Genomic DNA, 18,812 nt, shown 5'->3' with positions numbered 1-18,812 from the left:
ATACAGTCTTCGTCTTTAACCAATGACTGACAGCAGTTTAACAAGTGCTGGCATACATTTGACATGTTCAAGCTACAGTTGCACTTTTAAGATGGCTGGGTCCCAATACTCGCACTTGAACCCTTGTCTGCTTCAAAGTGCGTTCCTGTCGAGGATACGAGTGTGTAATGTGTTCCAATTCTCCAAAGTGCTTTGTTGCCCCACTTTGGCTGAGCCCACATCCATTGCCCCTCAGCTGAAGCATATTAACCACAATTCATTTCGGATTTGACCAAATGTGAGAAATTGGCAACTTATGGTGGAATACCTGTGTCACTGAATAAAATTACTTTTCAAGTGCAAGCAGCAAATGATTACACATTTTATCATAAACATGTGTCATTTCAATCGCTTTTTGCAAGTTGCCTATCGTATGTATTTTGTCCTAATGCAGTTGCCGTTCTTTGTGACTTCTGCGAATGTGCCGTAGATCAGGCAGAGCCGCAAATACCGCAAACAAAGTTCCATGACTGCCATCGACTGGAAGCCAGAGCCCAAGATTTTACTTGACTACTTCAGTTTTAATAGAATTTTAAGCTGTAAAATTGTCAAAAAAGCAATTTGATGACGCAGATCCAACACAGTGCCACAAATTGTTGATTGGGCCAATGTCTCATGATCTATTAATCAAATCTATGGTGCTGTGGTCAAGGTGTTTACCACCATTGATAAGTGTCAAAGATCACAGGATAAAAAAGTGCAAAACTAAAATATCAACAAATAAATACTGCGTAAGCCCCCTTGCGTAGTGGTACGCTTAAAATAACGTCTCTCATTATCATCTCAGCATTATTATCCTTGTGACGTGTACAGTTTACTTTGACACAGCTCTTGTACTGAATATCATTAGATTGCTCAAGGGTGTGTAATCATTTAGTATTGTTCTACTTTAGTTGCGCATTGTAGCACATAGAAAGAATTACTGTACTTACAATTAGCGCATGCTCTCGGCCCATTGTGATGACTGTCTGGTTTATGATCCCCAGCAAAGAAACCACAATGTCTTGGATGTGCTGAAATGTTTCCCCCTGATAACAGAGACAGGCAAAAGAAAGACAAAAACAGATGAGGTGAACAGGAAACAAGGTGCACAAGTGCACATAAAAAGATGGTCAACTGTGAAAATGCAGCCACATCAAGTTTCCAAAGGTGAATTAAAAACAAACAAAACACAGTATAGTCTTCACTATGCACAAAATAAGCTTTAGTGAAATTTGACAGTCCTTTTACGAGTGGACTTTTGAACTGCAAGATATTCTGACATGCAGATGAAGATATGTCGGTGTGCGTGTGTGTGTGTGTGTAGGTGTGGGGGGGTGTGTGCGTGACTGTGTGCAAACGTTAGCATTTTATGTGAAAAGCAAATTTCCTCCCTTTTGATCCCTTTGAGGACACTTTTCTCATTTACAAAGAGGCTGAGACCTAAATGCTCTCAATTTCACGTTCTAAACTGAAGTGTCATTCCCAAACCTGAAACGGAAATGCTATTTAAGTATTGAAGTATGAAATCATGAAGAACTGGGCAAGTTTGTATTTTCCGTCTGGTACTGCTCCAGGCATTGCAAAATATCATAGCATTGAGAAAAAAAATATTCGCAAAAAGATGAGAGAAACTATTTATCTTTTAAAAACAAACTCTGAAAAATGCATACTAATAATGGAGGTTTGGCGGCTGCTAAGTGATTTGACATTTTTAGAAATTAAGACAAATGATAATGCTTCAGTAGTTTCAAGTGCGGGCAAATGGTTTCTCCTTACGCATGTGTGTTTCTATAAAACCTTGTTATCATAATCTGTGCCTTTGCTGATCAGCCATGCCGAAAAACTGTGAGGGAGGACCAAAAAATAACCAAGCGCTAAGGTCCCAAAATAACAGATGTTATCTTACAAAGTTTAAAACAAAACACTAAGAAGACACATGGAACTGTGCCTTTATCTTAAAAGGTGGCTCATAAATGCACCCCCTACACACAGACACACACGCACACGCACGCGCACACTCAAACAAACACCAGGCTGTGAATTTTACTCCTTCTATCAATGCATCTCTCTGCTGGTTGGCAGAGAATCTTAATCATGCACCACCCAGAGAGGTGAAGCGGAGAGGGGAGAAAACAAGATCCAGGAGTGCAACATAAGTGGTTCGGAAGCTACATCATTCCCAATCACCTCTTTGCCTATTCCTCCTGTTTGCCAGGTTATGCTAATAAACCAAAACGGAGGATAAGCAGTCGATGCAGAATATGGATGCAATTTGGTGTTCTTAAAAACACAAGCATGTGCGAAAAAAAAGGCATCACTCACAAGATAGATGTGCCTTTTATTTGACTGTACGACACTTTGTGTCCATTACATCTAAATATGCTTAAACCAACCAATTATCTCTTATGAGTAATTGCTTCAAACGAGAGCGAACTATTGTTTATCGTGTCATGTCGTCCTTGTTTAACAGTCCAGAACTAATATACAGCCGGAGACAAATGCTTTATTAATTCCAACAAAGAACACCAAAGTAAACATTCAAGAACAACAAACAATTATTTGCTCGACTGACTACATTAATTCGTATTTTTTCAGCACACATTGAAGTATGAGCTCTTAATACCAACGCACACTGGGGAAAATACTGCCTGAACGTTTTGCAAATTAAAAATTATAAATGCGTAATATTAGCAATATGTATTTACTAATGTGGTTTGTATGACTCAGATGCACAAAATCTTTCCTTCTTAAAAGACTCGACTGGTTGTCAAAAACTAACCTGAGCAATTCGAAAAGACACAAGTTGGGTGGATACTGGTAATAATAATAATAATAATAATTATTATTATAGTAAGGTGGTGCGGCCGCGAAACATTCAGTTAAACATGTCAGGGCCTGTCGCACTGAGCGACGAGATGATTAAGGACAGAAAGGCCTCAGGTGTGCTACAGTACTCTTTAGGATGCAACATCCTCGTTTTGAGGTTAAACTGAGTTAGTTAATGATGCTGAAAAACTAAGGACAAGTAGTCTAATTGGTGGTCTGCACCAGATTTTCTCCTCATGTTTAAATAATGTTTACTTTCATTTATCTGAGGCTTTAAGTGCACTTTGTGAAGGAATAAACCCAAATAATGGTGCTCACGTTGTCATTACATTAATGTTTGCGGGATTTTGTAGCTGACAACAACCTGCGGGTACTGGGTGCTCAGTGACTTCCAAATGGGAAAATAAAATCCACCATCAGATTTGTGTGACAGGTTAATGGTTTCTTCCTTGGTTGATACAATACCGCTCTACAAAATTTATCAGTGGTTAGTTTTGTATGGACCTGATTACCAACTTAACAACCACCTCTCGAACTACATACAAACATACCTTTTATTGCTTTTTCACATGTACTGGTGATTGCCCAAACATGTTTGAGGCTGATTCCCCCTTTCCATCAAAGTCAGCAAAGACCAGATTACTGCATGTCAATAGAGGTTTATCCTAAATCGTTGTGAGTTTATTTTCTTAACTATAAACTTTACATGTTACAAGTTTTGATTCCTTAGCATCGTTAGGCGTTTTTGTACAAGATTGCCTTATGAATTCCAGTCATAACGAATGACTTCAGCAGTTATTTTGTAAACCGATCATGTTCAAATATTCAATGTATCACTACTTGCTATTTTCCAACAAGGAGCCAAATGGCAAAATTCACAACAGGTGTTTTTTTTTTTTTTTTTTTTTTGCTGATGACACTGAAACTGAAACCCGAAGGTCATTGGCCACTTCCCTCTAAGAACAATCTGTCTGATCAGCTGTTTGGTGACATCTTGGTCTCACACAATTCCGTTAATGTTTTGTGAGTAGCATAAAGGATGGTAAATCCATATGTGTGGTCAACATTGACTTCGGGCCAAGCCACAGACTCTGCTTTGGGATAAGAGACATCAGCATATCTGTGTGTGGGTGTGTGCGTGTGCGTGTGCTGGTCATCTCAAGTGCACTTGCCTTATACACTATAGTATGAGCAATATTTTTTTTCCTCATCACGTGGGGGTAAAAAAATCATGCCGTGTGAACCAGTCCTTTGTACACCGTCTCCAACAGAAAACAATGACTGAATAATTATCCTTACTGTCTTTGTAAAGACAACATTTTGACAACCTTGTATTAGAGCTCATCAGATAAGATCGGTATATCAAATGTTGTACATCGCCGTGTCTTAGCATAGACGTCTCACCACATTGTCTTTGCTCAGGACCTCCAGAATGTTGTTGAGCAACTCCACACTTTTTCTCCTCTCGTCATGAGGCCCGTCCGCCATGGTGGCCAAAGCTCTGTTCAGCTCTCGCAGCATCATGGGCAACAACACATCTCGACACTCTGGGAGAAAACACATCAAAACGAGAGGTTTAATCAGGAAACAATAATTTACTAAAATTGGGCAAGCATAACAAAATACAACATGGCTTTAATGGAGAAGTCAATCCCCTAAAAAATATTTGCCGTAATATGTTCTATATGCCTTTACTAGTCTAAACATGGCATTCTGATTATATTGCATTTGTGGAATATGAGTTAAGCATTAAATCCCCTCGTTTTTATCCATCCAAGGGGGTGGCCATTTTGCCACGTGATATCAACTGAAAATGACAGAAAAAATGATCAGGGCGCAGGTAACTGCCAATCACGGCTTAGCTGTTTTCTGAAGCTGAGCCATGATTGATAATTAGTTGAGCCCAGAGCAACTTTGATGTACTTGACTCATATTCCATAAACGCAATATTAACCAGAATGCCGTGTTTCTACTAGTGAGGCAGCATAGAACATACTACTCTTAAGATTTTTTGGGGGGTTGACTTCCCCTTTAAGGAACGAACATGACTTTTCTGAATGTTCTTTTTAGGTTAAATAATGCTTCAAAATGCACAGACTGATGCCTATGCTCAACCAGAGGGCACGGATAGAAGAGAGAGCAATGAGAAATGATGCCACCACCCTGAAAAAGGAATTTAACGCGAGCTGGAGAATGTATAATGGAGTGGTATCAATCAAATGTCTATTGCAGTTGCATGCATGTCTGCCGCTGTCAGACACACAGCCAACACATCAATCACGATAACGTTGCTGCCTTCCCCTTTGCTCTGATTAATCCAAATCTTTAGTTTGTTCATTTGTTACTTTGGCCCCAAACGCACTTCATCATCACAATTAAGACCATTAAAAGTGTGGAAGCCGCTAATTATAGACATCTTCGAGACCTCATTGACGCTTAAAAGATGCATCAATATTGTTTGTCTGATGCGTGCTGCAAATGTGTGAGTCAAGAAAGATTGTCATGAATTCATTTGAAAATATCAAGTTTCACACTCACTGTCCATCATTCAACACGTAAAAGCATAGTTTTTCAAGTTTATGAGGTGAAAACCATTGTTTTTTTTTCTGATTTGACAGCATATTTACTCCACTGACTTTAAAAGGAATTGAGCTAATTTGTCTTGTCATAATTTATAGCAGCTGCAGAAACACTCTACATTCTGTGTATGTAAATGAACACAGCGTCTGCTTTGGAGATGGATCAAATGAATGCTGCCAAATCACAAATAAACAGCATTTGAAGCTTCATGCAAGTTAAATTAGAAATGAGCTAGAAGCAGATCAAGCCAATTAACGGATTAATTTGAACACTGAACACCATTGTTGTTTTAATCCACTTTGGAAGGGGTCATAAATCACTCCTATTCAATTTGATACAAATATCTCATGATACCGCCGGGGCATGAGGACGATCCCACTGGAAATAGCAAAGCAATATCTTCTCGCATGAGTTTGATTATATACATTAAAACACTTATAATGTATTTCTAAGATATGAAGCCACATAATTATCAGAGAACAATAGTACTTAATGTGGCTAAAAAAAGCCAGTAGGTTTTCCATAATTATGGACAATTATATGTATGTTTCATGGTATAATCATAAGAAATAAAGAATTAAGTCTTGTTAGTGGATATAATTAGTCCAATAACAATAATAGAGTGTATAGTCAATAAGAACATATGTTACTGAAATTAGAGTCAATTTCAATATTAGCTAAATAATAGTTATGCCATCATGCTAAAATTTAGGAAGTTGTATAAGAAAGTAACTGATCCCCAAGTTTCGTTTTTCTAGACTAAATACAGCCTAAGTCAACATTCGCGGCAGCTACATGGTTATTCTCAGATAATAATCAATTTCTCAAAAATCATTAAGAAAAGGGTGTAAATGCCCTCTTCATATGCCGCCTACAATATATGTCCTTTATCGAGGAATGAGAGTGACTTGCATTGTGTACTAAATCCAAAGTTCTTAGACCACAAGGTACACATGGGATGTGCAGAAAAATACATATACTGTAGATTGCAAAATGGTGAATTTTATGAATTTGAATGTATAAAATGCAAAAAAAATGCATGTACAAAAACACAATAAAATTGTTGCATATTAAACTATATATTGACTAAAGTTGTGGGTCAAGGAACATCATAATGGTTAATTGTGTTTTGCACAAAATCCGAATAACTTTTAAGCTGAGTTGAAAATACATTCATGAGAACAATTTCAGGTTTCATGAAAGTTATTCAGAGGAAAAAAAACAAACACATTTTTCAGCAATCTCCCAAATACAGAATTAGAGTAAGATTCCAATAAAAACTTTGAGTTTGGACAAATTCCTCAGTCGCAGTCAATGTATCTAACGTTAAATTGTGAGGAAAATTGATCTCTCTCATTCTTTTCATCTGAATCTCTGCTCCCGACAAATTGGAGCCACCCACGCAGTCCCTTTCATCTTCTCCATGCAGACACAAGTATAGAAACTAGATATACCCATTAAAAGCTCATCTGGGCTAATGCTTGTTAGGTCCATTATTAACTGAGCTCAGACTGCTTGTCTCTAACCCTCGGGAGCAGGGAGTGTGCGTCACTAGATGCCCTCCATGCCTTGCAGCATCAATCGAATCCAACATTAAGAACACAAAGAAGGAATGACTGAGTGAAAATGAAATAGTATAAGAAGGGCTTTCTTGAAAATCTTTCATGAGAGCAGTTTAATTTTGCTGCTATGACATCTACAGTATATAGACATAAAGGTTAAATACATTAAAATAACTTAGCATTATAAATCACAGATACATTATCCATTTTTATAGCGCAGGTACTCATGAAGGACGCAGGCGAGCTGCAGCCGATTCCAGCTTTGGGCGAGGAAGGGAAAACCCTGGAATGGTCGCCAATCAAAGGGCACATACGTACAGCCAAACACACTCAAACTCACATTCACACGTATGATGAATTAAACTACCATGCATGCTTTGGGATTATGGGAAGAAGTTGGAGAATATGTTCACTGATCTGATGCAATGAGCAACCATTTCCAGGTGTGCAAAAGGGCACTTGATAAAAAGGGCACACTTATCTAATTTGATGGGGTAAAGATGAACGTAGTGATGCTGAAAAGGAGGCAGATTTTTTTAAGCGTGTCCACTCCATTCTCTCGCAGTTTTTTGGTGTGTTTGTTTGTTTTCATTAATATTGTGAGGAGACGGTTCTACACCTGATTAATCTGTCATAAAAAGAAGCAAATCAACTTGTTTCCACTTCTGATGGAGATAATGCTTTGTGTGCCACTGAAGCATTATTCGTGCAAGCGTGACAATTAATCTGTCTGCCTTCCGGTGGAGAGCTACATCCTTCATTAATCAACTCACATGAGAATTTCTCTCCCCAGTGAAATCTAGATCCCCCCCCAAAATAAACTCAGATGACATTTCCTAAATGAGAGAACCAGATAAGGTGTAGGTTGAGCTGAAAGGATTTGCTCACACTGACGCAACAGGGGGGTTTTGTTGTTTCATTGGGTCAGGTGCCACACACAATCAAGACTGAAAGCGTAAATAGAACCCACACCGAAGTGTTAAAGTGCTGGAGGATCGAAGATTACATTTACAAAAGTGCTCCGCTCTCGAAATATTAATGCACATCAAAAGGGTGTGAGGACCATAGTGCTTCAAAAATGACTTGACACTGCTGGTTTTGTAGCTTCGGTCCATTTTGAATGTTACTTATGATTCTTTTTGTGTGATCTGACTCAAACTAATGACTGTGTCAGTCAGCAGACAAAAAAGCTGCTTTTGATGTGGAGAAGAAGGAGGAAAAGCAAAAGAGAAAAAGCGCGTTTGAGGAGTGTCGCAGTCCGTCCAATCACAAGTCGACACAAAATTGTTCTTCCTATTTCAATGCGGCTGTTCTCATCAAAGGAGGACATCTCACAGAACAAGTATTATGACCAAGTCCATCTTGACCTCTCCTCCAATGTTTTCTCTTTTGATTTTAGAGTCATTGATCGTGTATCGATTCATGCTCAGTATGTCTGACAAAATATGGATAAATAACGGATGGAGTTTATAAAAGATAGTCTCACAGTGGAATCTGATACAGGGCCAATCTGTTTTATTTTTTGACTCTCTCTATCTATTTTAAAGCTGTGTATTGTAAATAAAACTGCTAATAACACCTTTTCAAATTCCCAAAACATGCTTCTTAATTGAAGGCTCTAAGCGAGTATGAATGGCTCCATTTTTTACATGCCCTGCGTTTGACTGGCTACCACACCATCGATTGACCAAACTCAGCGGGGATTGGTGTTCACTTCCAAGGTCAAATTGTTGAAGTGATTGCTCTTTCAAGTGGAGTGCCATTTCAGCTGACCATATACTGTACCCTGGCAACCCTGAAAACATGCCTCTTGAAATAAAATCTCATTATTCGTCCAATACACCCTAAACGACTGCCTACCGCTTTCAAAATACGTTGTATACCTTTATTCCACTTATCCTTTTTGATGGTCTTTTACAGTATTTCCTCCACTCACCAACCACAGCATATTTACATTAAAATGCACAAAATCTTACTGAGAGGTAACACTAAAATAGAGTGTTCCTCCACCACTTTATGCTTCACTTTTTGCGGCTTCAAGTGCTTTGTGGGTTCTTCCCAAATTTTCATAAATAAAAAAAACACAGCCACATCGACAGCCATATTGTGGAAAGACGGGCTTTCATCCAAGGTGCGTCATTGGTTCCCGGTGTGAGATCAACCATTGAGAACACAGGAGGGTTCCTCCCATGAGCTGATTGACTACACATCATCTCAGCATATTCACTTCTTCTATCTCGCAAGTTTCGTGCACATTAATAAACGATCGTCACTTTTGAACAACGTTCTGTTCGGAAACTCAGTACATCATTCAAATGTGCTGTTAAGAAAGTCAGAATCGAGGTGGATAAGCGGTGAGTAAACAGCTGTGTTCAGAAGCTGTGAGCCGACACAGCCGATGGCTCCGATCATACGATTGGAACAGACAACTTTGACCTGTCCCTCGTTCATTCATCTGTTTCCACCTCTTTCAAATCCATGCAAAAGCCCCTCTCCAAGAAGAACCCAGAAACCTCTCTGAGTGACTACATCCCCGTTGCGCTCAGCACAGTGTCATGATGAAGTGCTTTGGGAAAGTAGGCACGACACATTGTCTATAAAAAACAGACTGGACACAACGGACCCCCTCCAGTTTACTTATCATCAAAACCAACAACACAGACATTCCTGCACTTATGTTCAAATGCTGTTTATTGAATCCAACTCAGAATTCAACACCATGACAAGCAGGCTAATTGTGAACCTGCTTACTCTGCTACTGTCACACCCTCCTTTGCAAATGAGTCCTGGATTTCCTCACAGAGACCTCAGAAAGTCAGAGTTGGCACTAGGATCTGAGGTAAAAAGGACTGTGAGCACGGGAAACCCCCCCCCCCTCCTGGGATGTGAGCTCAGCACTCTCTAGTACACCCATGACTGCATTCACTTCAAGGATGGCACTGCCATCTTCAACTTTGTTGATGACAAGACAGTCACAGGCCTGATCACCGGTGGTGAAGAGGCTGGAAAAGACGCGGCTCATCCCAAAGCAGAGGAAAAAGGAGCTTGCACCACTTGTCTTCACAGGGAACCAGGCAATGAAAACCTTGATACTCCTCAGTACTTTTCCATTAGTGATGACCGTACATGGAGCCACAAAGCACATCACAAAGGCTCAACAGAGACCTTTTTAGTCTGAGTCACGCGAGATCATTCAATACAATACCACTCAGACATTCTTTGGAAATACAGCCAACAGATAACTTCCAGGATAGGAAGGCTCTCCCAAGCGTGTCATTAAAAGTGCCAAGCACATCCGTGGAGTCGCATTTACACCACTACATCGCATATGACAGCCGTGCCACAAAAGGGCCACAGAGCATTATCAGAACACACCGCAACACAACACAAACTTCAGGCAGACGCTACAGGTGCATCACAAGAAAAGCAAAACTAAAAAAAAACAGCTTCCACTCAGAGGCCATCAGACTTTTCAACTAAGGACATAAATTTTTTAATTGCTCTTATGTACATACATTGCCTACCAGACCCATTTTTTTAAATTATATTTTATTGCATTTAAAAGTTGATAGATATTGGAAAGAATTTCATTGAGGGTGACTGTTTTTTTTTTGTTTTTGTTTTTTTACTGTGTACATGTAAAACATCTTTAAAGTTGAATATTGAATATATAACATTGTATCATTAAAGTGATTTTGTAGACTTTTTTTTTTTTTCTAAATTGGCCACAGGGCATGCTAGACTATCTCTTGCTCCACTTTTGACTCTTCACATTTGTCTCAACAGCTTGTGTCTAGTTCCAACATAAACTTTTATGTCCTCTGAAACATTTTCTGACAACACCTCCCCCGTGGTTGTGGACACCCTGTCGACATTAGTTGTCAGGGTTAACAGACCCAAAACACAGTCTAGACTGGGGCTGAGTGCAAACTGTGAAAATAGTTCTATGAATTAACAGACGTTATTACACACTTCAGGGCTGACGGGAGCTTCTGCAATCTATAAGCCTTTGGCGCACCAAAACATTGATAAAAGTTGTCATGCTGCAGATGACAGATTTAGGCAGTGACGCTTTAGAAGTGGGGAAAATACAAAACAGAGCAAAATCGTGCAGTTTTACAATCATCGATCGAAAATGATCATATTTTGATGGACGAACGTGTATATAAAAACAAATGAGTGGGCGCTAGTAGCCATGCGATTGTTTACCTTTAAAGGCGTGTATGGCTACGAGCAGTAGGATAAGTGTTGCAACTTGTTGGAGCGAGCCGTCAATGAGTTTTGTTATAGTTAGCCTTTTGGACATTTTGTGGACGAAAATGGAGCTTCACTTCATACTGCTGCCTGGTATCCTCATATAGGGGCCTCACATATCAACTCTGAGTATGTGCAAAACGGACCCTGAGAGATGTTAGTTGCGTACCTTGTTTAATGATGCTGCTCATGCCTTATATAAGTGCCCTTTGGTGAGAAATAAAGTGTTTAATTGCAAAAAGACATATGTGTGTACGTGCGCATTGGTGGAGAGAAAGTGGCAGGACATTCTGTGAGCGATCACCTCCAGGTAACTCCGGGATTTATCGGGCTCAACTCCATAAAAGCAAAGGACATATTAAGCCACTTGGTTATAATTGATTTGCTTCATAGTGCGACCACTTTTCTATTTCTCTGTCTGTCGTCCCTGTCATGTTTGTTGTTTGCAAGCTCAATGCGGGGATTAAAACATTCTGTGACTTATCAATGAAAAGTTTTCTCCAGGTATGTACTTAGTCGTGGTTTGATTTGTCAGATTTTGTTCAGGGTTTGCCATTTTTAGCATTCGTGCGTAAAATGCCTGTTTAGTTAGAAACCTATGCACTCTTTTCTAAGTGAGAAGTGAGGCACCAGGAAAATTGAGAAGAAAAATCACCGTTATGCATCATGTACATGAGGGTGGTCTGGGACTCGTATAAACACGGTGTCAGGCAACAATCTTAACCGCTTGGCCAGGATTTTTGGTCATAAATATTGAAAATTACATTTTTTTAAATACAATCGGTTGCTTCATTCAATGTGAATTGAAGAAAGGTCAAAAGAAAGAAAGTAACACAATTGTTCATTTGTTATATTGTTATATTTGTATTGTTTAATAAAACCCTTGCTTCAGGTAGCCGGAAAGAAAATGTTTGGCAAAATAAAAAAAGTTCAGCATTGGGGCAAAGTTGAGCATTGGGGCTACGTTATTTTTTCTCCTTCATCATGCAAGCCAAACTCAATGATTACTCAAATGTGCAAGTGTCATTTTCTTCGTCTCCTGTGGATGTCATATATTGTTTGTTAGATGCTTTGTAAGACACAAACAAGTCAGAAGATCTTGCGAGGAGCATGAGTGTTCATGTCCCTTTATGCTGATGATTAAATGTCATTCTCTGCCAGGCTGTGTTCCGCCTAATATTGACATATCTTTCATGCTTTCCTTCCTCACTTTATTTAAGCAGCACTTGACTATAGCACGGTTTCAGTTTCTCATTTTGTTTCGTCAAACTAATTCACAGTATGTGTAAAAATAAAATGGTTTAATGGAGCTGTATTGTTACAGAAGAAGCCCAAAACTGTCTTGCAATGTGTGACTAAATGTTCTTCAAAGATCTGGGCCTTTGTGGAATGGGGTTTAGGTATATGACTTTTTTTTAATTAGAATTCTGATGCATATATCTTGCAGTGAGCAAATGCCAGACAGACAATTATTTTTAATATCACTGGAAGAAAAAGAAATACTTTCCACCTCGCAGACTATAAGTCTGCATGTTGGGATGATTTATTACGGTCACGGACACATGGTTCAAGTGAATTTGAGTCCGCTTTTGCTAGTCAAACTGTGTGGGCAGAAGTTGAGGCACAAAGGGACTCTTACTTAATCACAGAAGTGTTTGGGGAATTACATAAATCGAAGCCATCGGAGTGTGTCTGAAAGTAACTTGCGTATAAGCAAGCACATTAGCTTGTATTTGCCCCGAGTGGAGCTGAGGGTGAGATGGCGGATTGATGCACTTACTGCAGCAGTGCACTGCAACAAGGATTGCATACAGAAAGCTGGAATTAGTCTCACGTCATCTGCCAGCAGAATGCTGTCTGGCAGAATGAGCAGCATTTACAGTCGCATTTACGTTAGCTGGGGGGGCTGCTATGTGCCTCTCAACCATGTCACCTCCTAATCCTCTAAGCCATTAACATCCTTATTTGGCTTTGTATACACAGCACATTCCCTCAGTAGCAACATTTAGGTGCTACTGCACAACCTAATAACGTCCAAAACAAGAATACCATCAAAGCTCTGCTTTTAATTAAAAAAAATGGTCAGAGTGGGCTAATATCAAAATGGCACCCTGCTGACCTGAATCGAAATCACCACAAAAAGAGATTGCTTCACCAGAAATGACCCAAAAGGTGGAATAATTTTTTAGAATTCCTTAAAAAAAATCTCCAGACAAGAACTGAGTGAGAACTGAATCTGCCATGGTGAGGACATTTTGTCACAAGTATTCATAAACAATTTGCTTGTGTTTCTTTTGCGTGATTTAGCAATAGTTTATAGTATGTAGTTTAATAATTTTGTAATTTAGCATAAAATTGCTTTGTTTACAGCTGTTGAACCAAGATAGCAATAGCTTTTACAAAAGCCCCAGCCAAGTGAATGACTGGCAATACTCATGCATTTTTTTTTTCATTATTGTCAGTGAAGGAGATCTTGTAAACATGTAAACGTTACATGTTATATTTAATTTCCATATTTTTATTTATTTTTTTAGCTTAAATAATTTTTTTTCCAATGCATTTTTAAGATGATTGGGGTCTACTGTAGAGTAAAAATATGTCATGTCATGCTCCACACCGATTATCCTGTACGAGGGTCGCGGGAGGGTGCTGGAGCCTATCCCAGCTGACTACGGGCGAAAGGCGCACTACTCCCTGAACTGGTCGCCAGACAGTCACAGGGCAAACATAGACACCGTCACTGAGTGGGAACTGAACCCACGCTGCCCGCACACAACTCAGGCGAGTGTACCATCAGTGACCCTGAGTAAAAATATATGACGTTTAAATAAATATATTGCTACTTCTTCTGATTGAATCGGTGATCGAGTATTGTTTTGTTCAAACTCTCTGATGGCTGATCGACCCCAAAAATCCTGATTGCGCACAGCCGAATTCAAGCTAAGATCAATTTTGGTGGACGAACAAATACAGTAAGTAGCTACAAATTGTTTCCTTTTTTTTTTTTTTTTTTTTTTTTTTTTTTTTAAATGTGACGCTGACCTCCACCCTGCCTAGAACACCATCCAGTAAAACCATGTCACGCGCACTATAAACGAGACTATAGTCCGCTAGCTAACAAAGGACGCTCCACAAATTACACATATCACAGAGTATTTTTTTTTAACTCTTGTTAATGTTTGAGTCGGAAAGAAACATAGCTCTCCCGATTCTAGATAACAAACCCATGGTTGAACACACTTTTGGATGCTTCTTTTTTAACTTCTGTTTGGGTAACTTATTTTCTGTTTCTGCCATTGTATGGGAACATTACACTCTCACTGGTATTAAAAATGGAAAGGTCTCACAACATCTATTGTCAATGTCTGAGGTCATTTCAGCACCGAGTTAGCTAATACTACAAAAGGAGAGTTGTCCTTTTCTTTTTCCACTCTTTTTGTGTTAGAGACACAATGGAATCCCACTTTCCCAAATACACACACACACACATTATCCATCGAGTATTTTGCTTGCTGTCCTTGTTTTTTTTTTTTTTTTTGTAATTGACAATTACGCAGATGTCCCTAATGGTGTGGCCAATAGTTAGTCTATTCCAAACTTGTAACTTGATCTGATGGGCTTATTAAGAATAAATAGGTGTATTTCCAAGCGCCGTAGCTCAATTTTATATCTTATTATTGAGCTTATGCCGTAAGCACAGTAGCAATTATAAAAGGTGCAGCTCAGACGGAGCCTCATTATTTCCTGCCATCTATTTGCTTGGAATTAATGACACCACTGATAAATATTGCTTTCAGTTCTTCATGACAATATCTCAAAGTTGCTCCAAATGTTTGATGGCAATACCTTCTGTAATACTAAACCATTTATGATGGTGAATTACACATAAAGAACCCGCTTGCCATTGTCACTTGAACACATGCTGATGGCTAGAAAATAAACAAGTTGATCTTAAAAGAAAGTGGTGCAATAAAAGTTTGTTTATATGAATCTGATTTCACTATGCTGTAGGGATGATTCTAAACCGCACACGCAATTTCACCACATTCTGCTTGATGTTTTGGTGATTTGGAGATTTGCGATGACATCCAAAGTTCTCTGATGTGGAAAAGCAGGAAGGCCATTAAATCTGGACCTTAATGTCAAGAATGCAGATTGGAGCGACAAGAGTGCCCACTCTGTGCTGATTAAATCCAGACAATAATGAGCTAACAGCACATCACACCTCTATATTCATTAAGCACTCACATGCATCTGCTCAGCATTCTCAACAAGAAATATATAGACGGGGGGTGTGAACAGTGTCAACAAGTGATGCAGGCAATGTAAGCAATTTGGATAATGAGATTGCTTCTGTTGCGAAGAAGCAATATGAAGTATGCTTTCCATATTCAGCAACGACAGTGCATTATTTATCGTTTTAAAGGTTATTTGTTATTAAGGTTTTTGTCACATTTACCAATAACAGTTGTTTAGAATGCACAGTGATCAACTACAGGCTCTGAATCTGGATTGGACCTGCTTTTAGACTAACAGTGGTAAACAAACTATCAGAATTTTCCCTCGGAGGATTCCCTCCCCTTTTAATCACCTGCATTGCTCAAATTATGAATTATTATTTGTCTCAGACGAGCACCCTGCAAATGTGATTATTTCAAAGCCAGACTCATCATCTTGGTGCATGTAGCTACATAAATACCTGCATGCGCAAATACGGAAAGTGTATGAAGGGTTTTGAGTGTATGCAGATTATCACTGATTCAGAGAGCTATTCTTGCATGTGCTTGAAACTGACATATGCACGAGCATGGAAAACAATTTTACTTTTTTTTTATGTTAAACACACCCGTAACACAGACACCTCCAACTTGTTGTCTGTAAAACCTGTGGGAAGAAGTTTTTTTGTTTTTTTTTTAAATCTACCAGCAAATACTACATTTAATGCATCCTCACAGGCATTTGTTACTGGATGAATACCTTCCTGGCAGTGTTGCTTAAGAATTCCGCGGCCGGCCTGTAGGATAATTTGCTAGTCCATTAACTGTAAATTGCTGTTTCTGTTTAACCTTGTTTGATCTTCATGTTTTTTTAATCAGATGTTGTAACGTTAGTCAAAATTCCAGCCCACATTTGAAATTTGTCAACATGAACATGCCTAATACCTTTCAGACTGTGACAGTCATCAAAACCAAACATGATTCACGTTTTTTTTTTGTTTTTTTTTATACAGCGTTTGTATCTTGGATTGTGCAAATGCTCATAATTCTGTGATTGGTTGATGTAGGTCAAATGTGATTTAGTGCTGTCATAGACCACAGCAAACATCAAACAATACGTCTAAAGGCAGGATTCGGAAATGTGGCTTTTGTATTTGTTATCATTTGATTATGCAGGTGAAGCCCATGTTGCTGCTGGTGAGTTTTATTTTGCATGATAATGGAACTGTTCTAGTGAGTATCATACACAGGCACTCGATCATGGAACCTCTCCAATACACTGCCAGTGCTTTTGACATTTTCCCCTGGTGAGGAAGCTTGGCAGGCCAGCTTAGACAAGCAGGTGGGGCGATGAAATATGTACCTGCAGTACAGTGATAGGACCCCGGGGGCCATTAATGACTATGAATATATAATTTAGCTCTGCTGCACATTTCAGCCTCCTGGGTGATAGCAATCCTTGCATACAAGCCATCTGATTATCATTCCAATGCTAAAATCCATCTCAATTAAACTTTGCGTCATGCCTTATTTGGCAACACACATACAAATTAATAAATAAGTACGCAAGCACAGGATAGGAAAAAGAGCAGAGGGGTGGCAAAATGTTGCTGACCTACCGCAAAATTATTTGCGTAACCACTTAACACTCTCCATATAGGTTAGTAATTAGTTGGTCAAGACTGTGAGTCCTTATTTACACAATTCACAATTTCTTAGCGCATTACTAAGCTTTCGTAAATTCTAAAAAAACGGCTCCCTTATTTTATTGTAGAAAGTAAATGCTGTTTCTCACCATTATCAATCAACGGCTAGGTCGCCTCACCTCTGATGAACGCCTCTTTTTTTTTTCAATAACGTGCTACAATGCAGTAGATGGCAAGTAATAGTTACATAAACTTCATAAATATTATGAAATCTTGGCAGGTGCATCTACCGTGTGCATTAGGAGCCAAGAATCAACTTTCTAAAAGCAAAGATGAATAACAGTTAAAGAGAATGGACAGAATTATACCGTTTGTTCAATGCAATTTCAAGGTTAAAGTAAGAGCCGTATTCTTTGTGAATTATATTATTCTCCTTAGTCCAATTAAGACAATGTCTGTCAAAATGTGTGTGGTGATACAATTTATATTTGTACTTGTGCATTATTAGGGTGATGCTGCTATAATGTATACATTTGGTAACTCAATTTGGGTTTTAAGAAAACTGTCTGTATGGCTGACAGATCATTACACTGTGTGAATTACATCCTTCTCTATCATCTCATTTTCCCATTAAGACTTCATTTGTATTGTCTGCAAGTATACGGTATCTATGTTAATTATGTTTATATTCATGTTTAGTGTGTATTATCAGCTTCGAAATTAGCAAGTGTTTCAATTTGCTTTCTCTCTGTATACATATATTTCAAATGCAACTAAGATTACGTTTTGACGTGAGAAAGCTGTCTTTCTCTCGCTTATTTTGAAAACATTACTTAATGGCAAAGAAAATAATGCCGCAGAAGAAATGTGATTTAGCATTAAAGGGCATCATAAAGAAAGCAACTAACTTCACTCATTACGTCACAGTGCAACTATTATTTATTAAAGCAAGATTAATTTGTTCATGCTTTTTCGCATGTTTTTGTAATTGAAAATGTGTCTTTTTACAAAGTACTGCAATCAATCAAATGTGCTGCCTGTAGGTCATAACTTTGTTGTTGTAATGATTAAGGCACCAAAAAGAAGTCATTTTAATTTTAATCACATGTGTTTTAAAATAATTACATGATTAATTTTTCAGGCAAATACAATCAAAATTGGCCTAAAACAAACATCGATCGGACCCTGTTGATTTGTTCACTAACTGCTGCTTGTTGTGAGGCTAGCTGCCACCATCTAGGGCTGCATAGGTTGATCGAGAGCCAAAACTTCCTCAATCATTTCTGACATTTTATCATCACTTTAAAAAGCATGGATAAAGTCATCATCACTATCCTTCAATATACGGAAATGTACGAATGGTTTTGCTAAGTATGTTTTGAAGCCTTCAAAACGTTAATTCGGAACATATCTGTCCTTTTGGCCCAAAATACAACGGTGCTCACGTCTATAAATCAGCCTTATATCCCCTTCCTTGCTCCTACAAGCAGCGATTGCCTCCTCCTCATCCTCCTACCATCCGTCTCTGTCATCCCCGCACTTACCCCTGTGACTTTCTCTGTGTTTACCAATCATCATGTCACCGCTCCTTTTGCTGTTCAAATTATTTGGACAGAGGTTATAGCTTTTCTATTTTGAAACCGCTTCAATCAGCTTTCCTAGTTCACCCTCGACTCACTAGGTCTTATCGCCTTGACCTCTGTGCA

The 18,812-nt window shown here is 38.8% G+C and overlaps 1 protein-coding gene across 3 annotated transcripts in view; it reads right to left on the bottom strand.

Moving 5' to 3' along the window:
• dock2 (dedicator of cytokinesis 2) overlaps window positions 1-18,812 on the bottom strand; it is a 152,888-nt gene that overhangs the window by 51,305 nt on the left and 82,771 nt on the right. For all 3 annotated transcript variants that reach the window (XM_088292468.1, XM_088292469.1, XM_088292470.1), the window contains 2 exons: window positions 4,252-4,394; window positions 972-1,067 (listed from right to left, as the gene is read on the bottom strand). In XM_088292468.1, the coding sequence (XP_088148594.1) occupies window positions 972-1,067; window positions 4,252-4,394 (239 nt within the window). The remainder of the gene's footprint in view (window positions 1-971; window positions 1,068-4,251; window positions 4,395-18,812) is intronic.

Source organism: Idiotropiscis lumnitzeri, chromosome 4 (assembly GCF_059441095.1).
Source record: "Idiotropiscis lumnitzeri isolate Australia: NSW breed Sydney's pygmy pipehorse chromosome 4, RoL_Ilum_1.0, whole genome shotgun sequence".
NCBI lineage: Eukaryota > Metazoa > Chordata > Actinopteri > Syngnathiformes > Syngnathidae > Idiotropiscis > Idiotropiscis lumnitzeri.
This window is presented reverse-complemented; position numbering and strand designations above follow the sequence as displayed.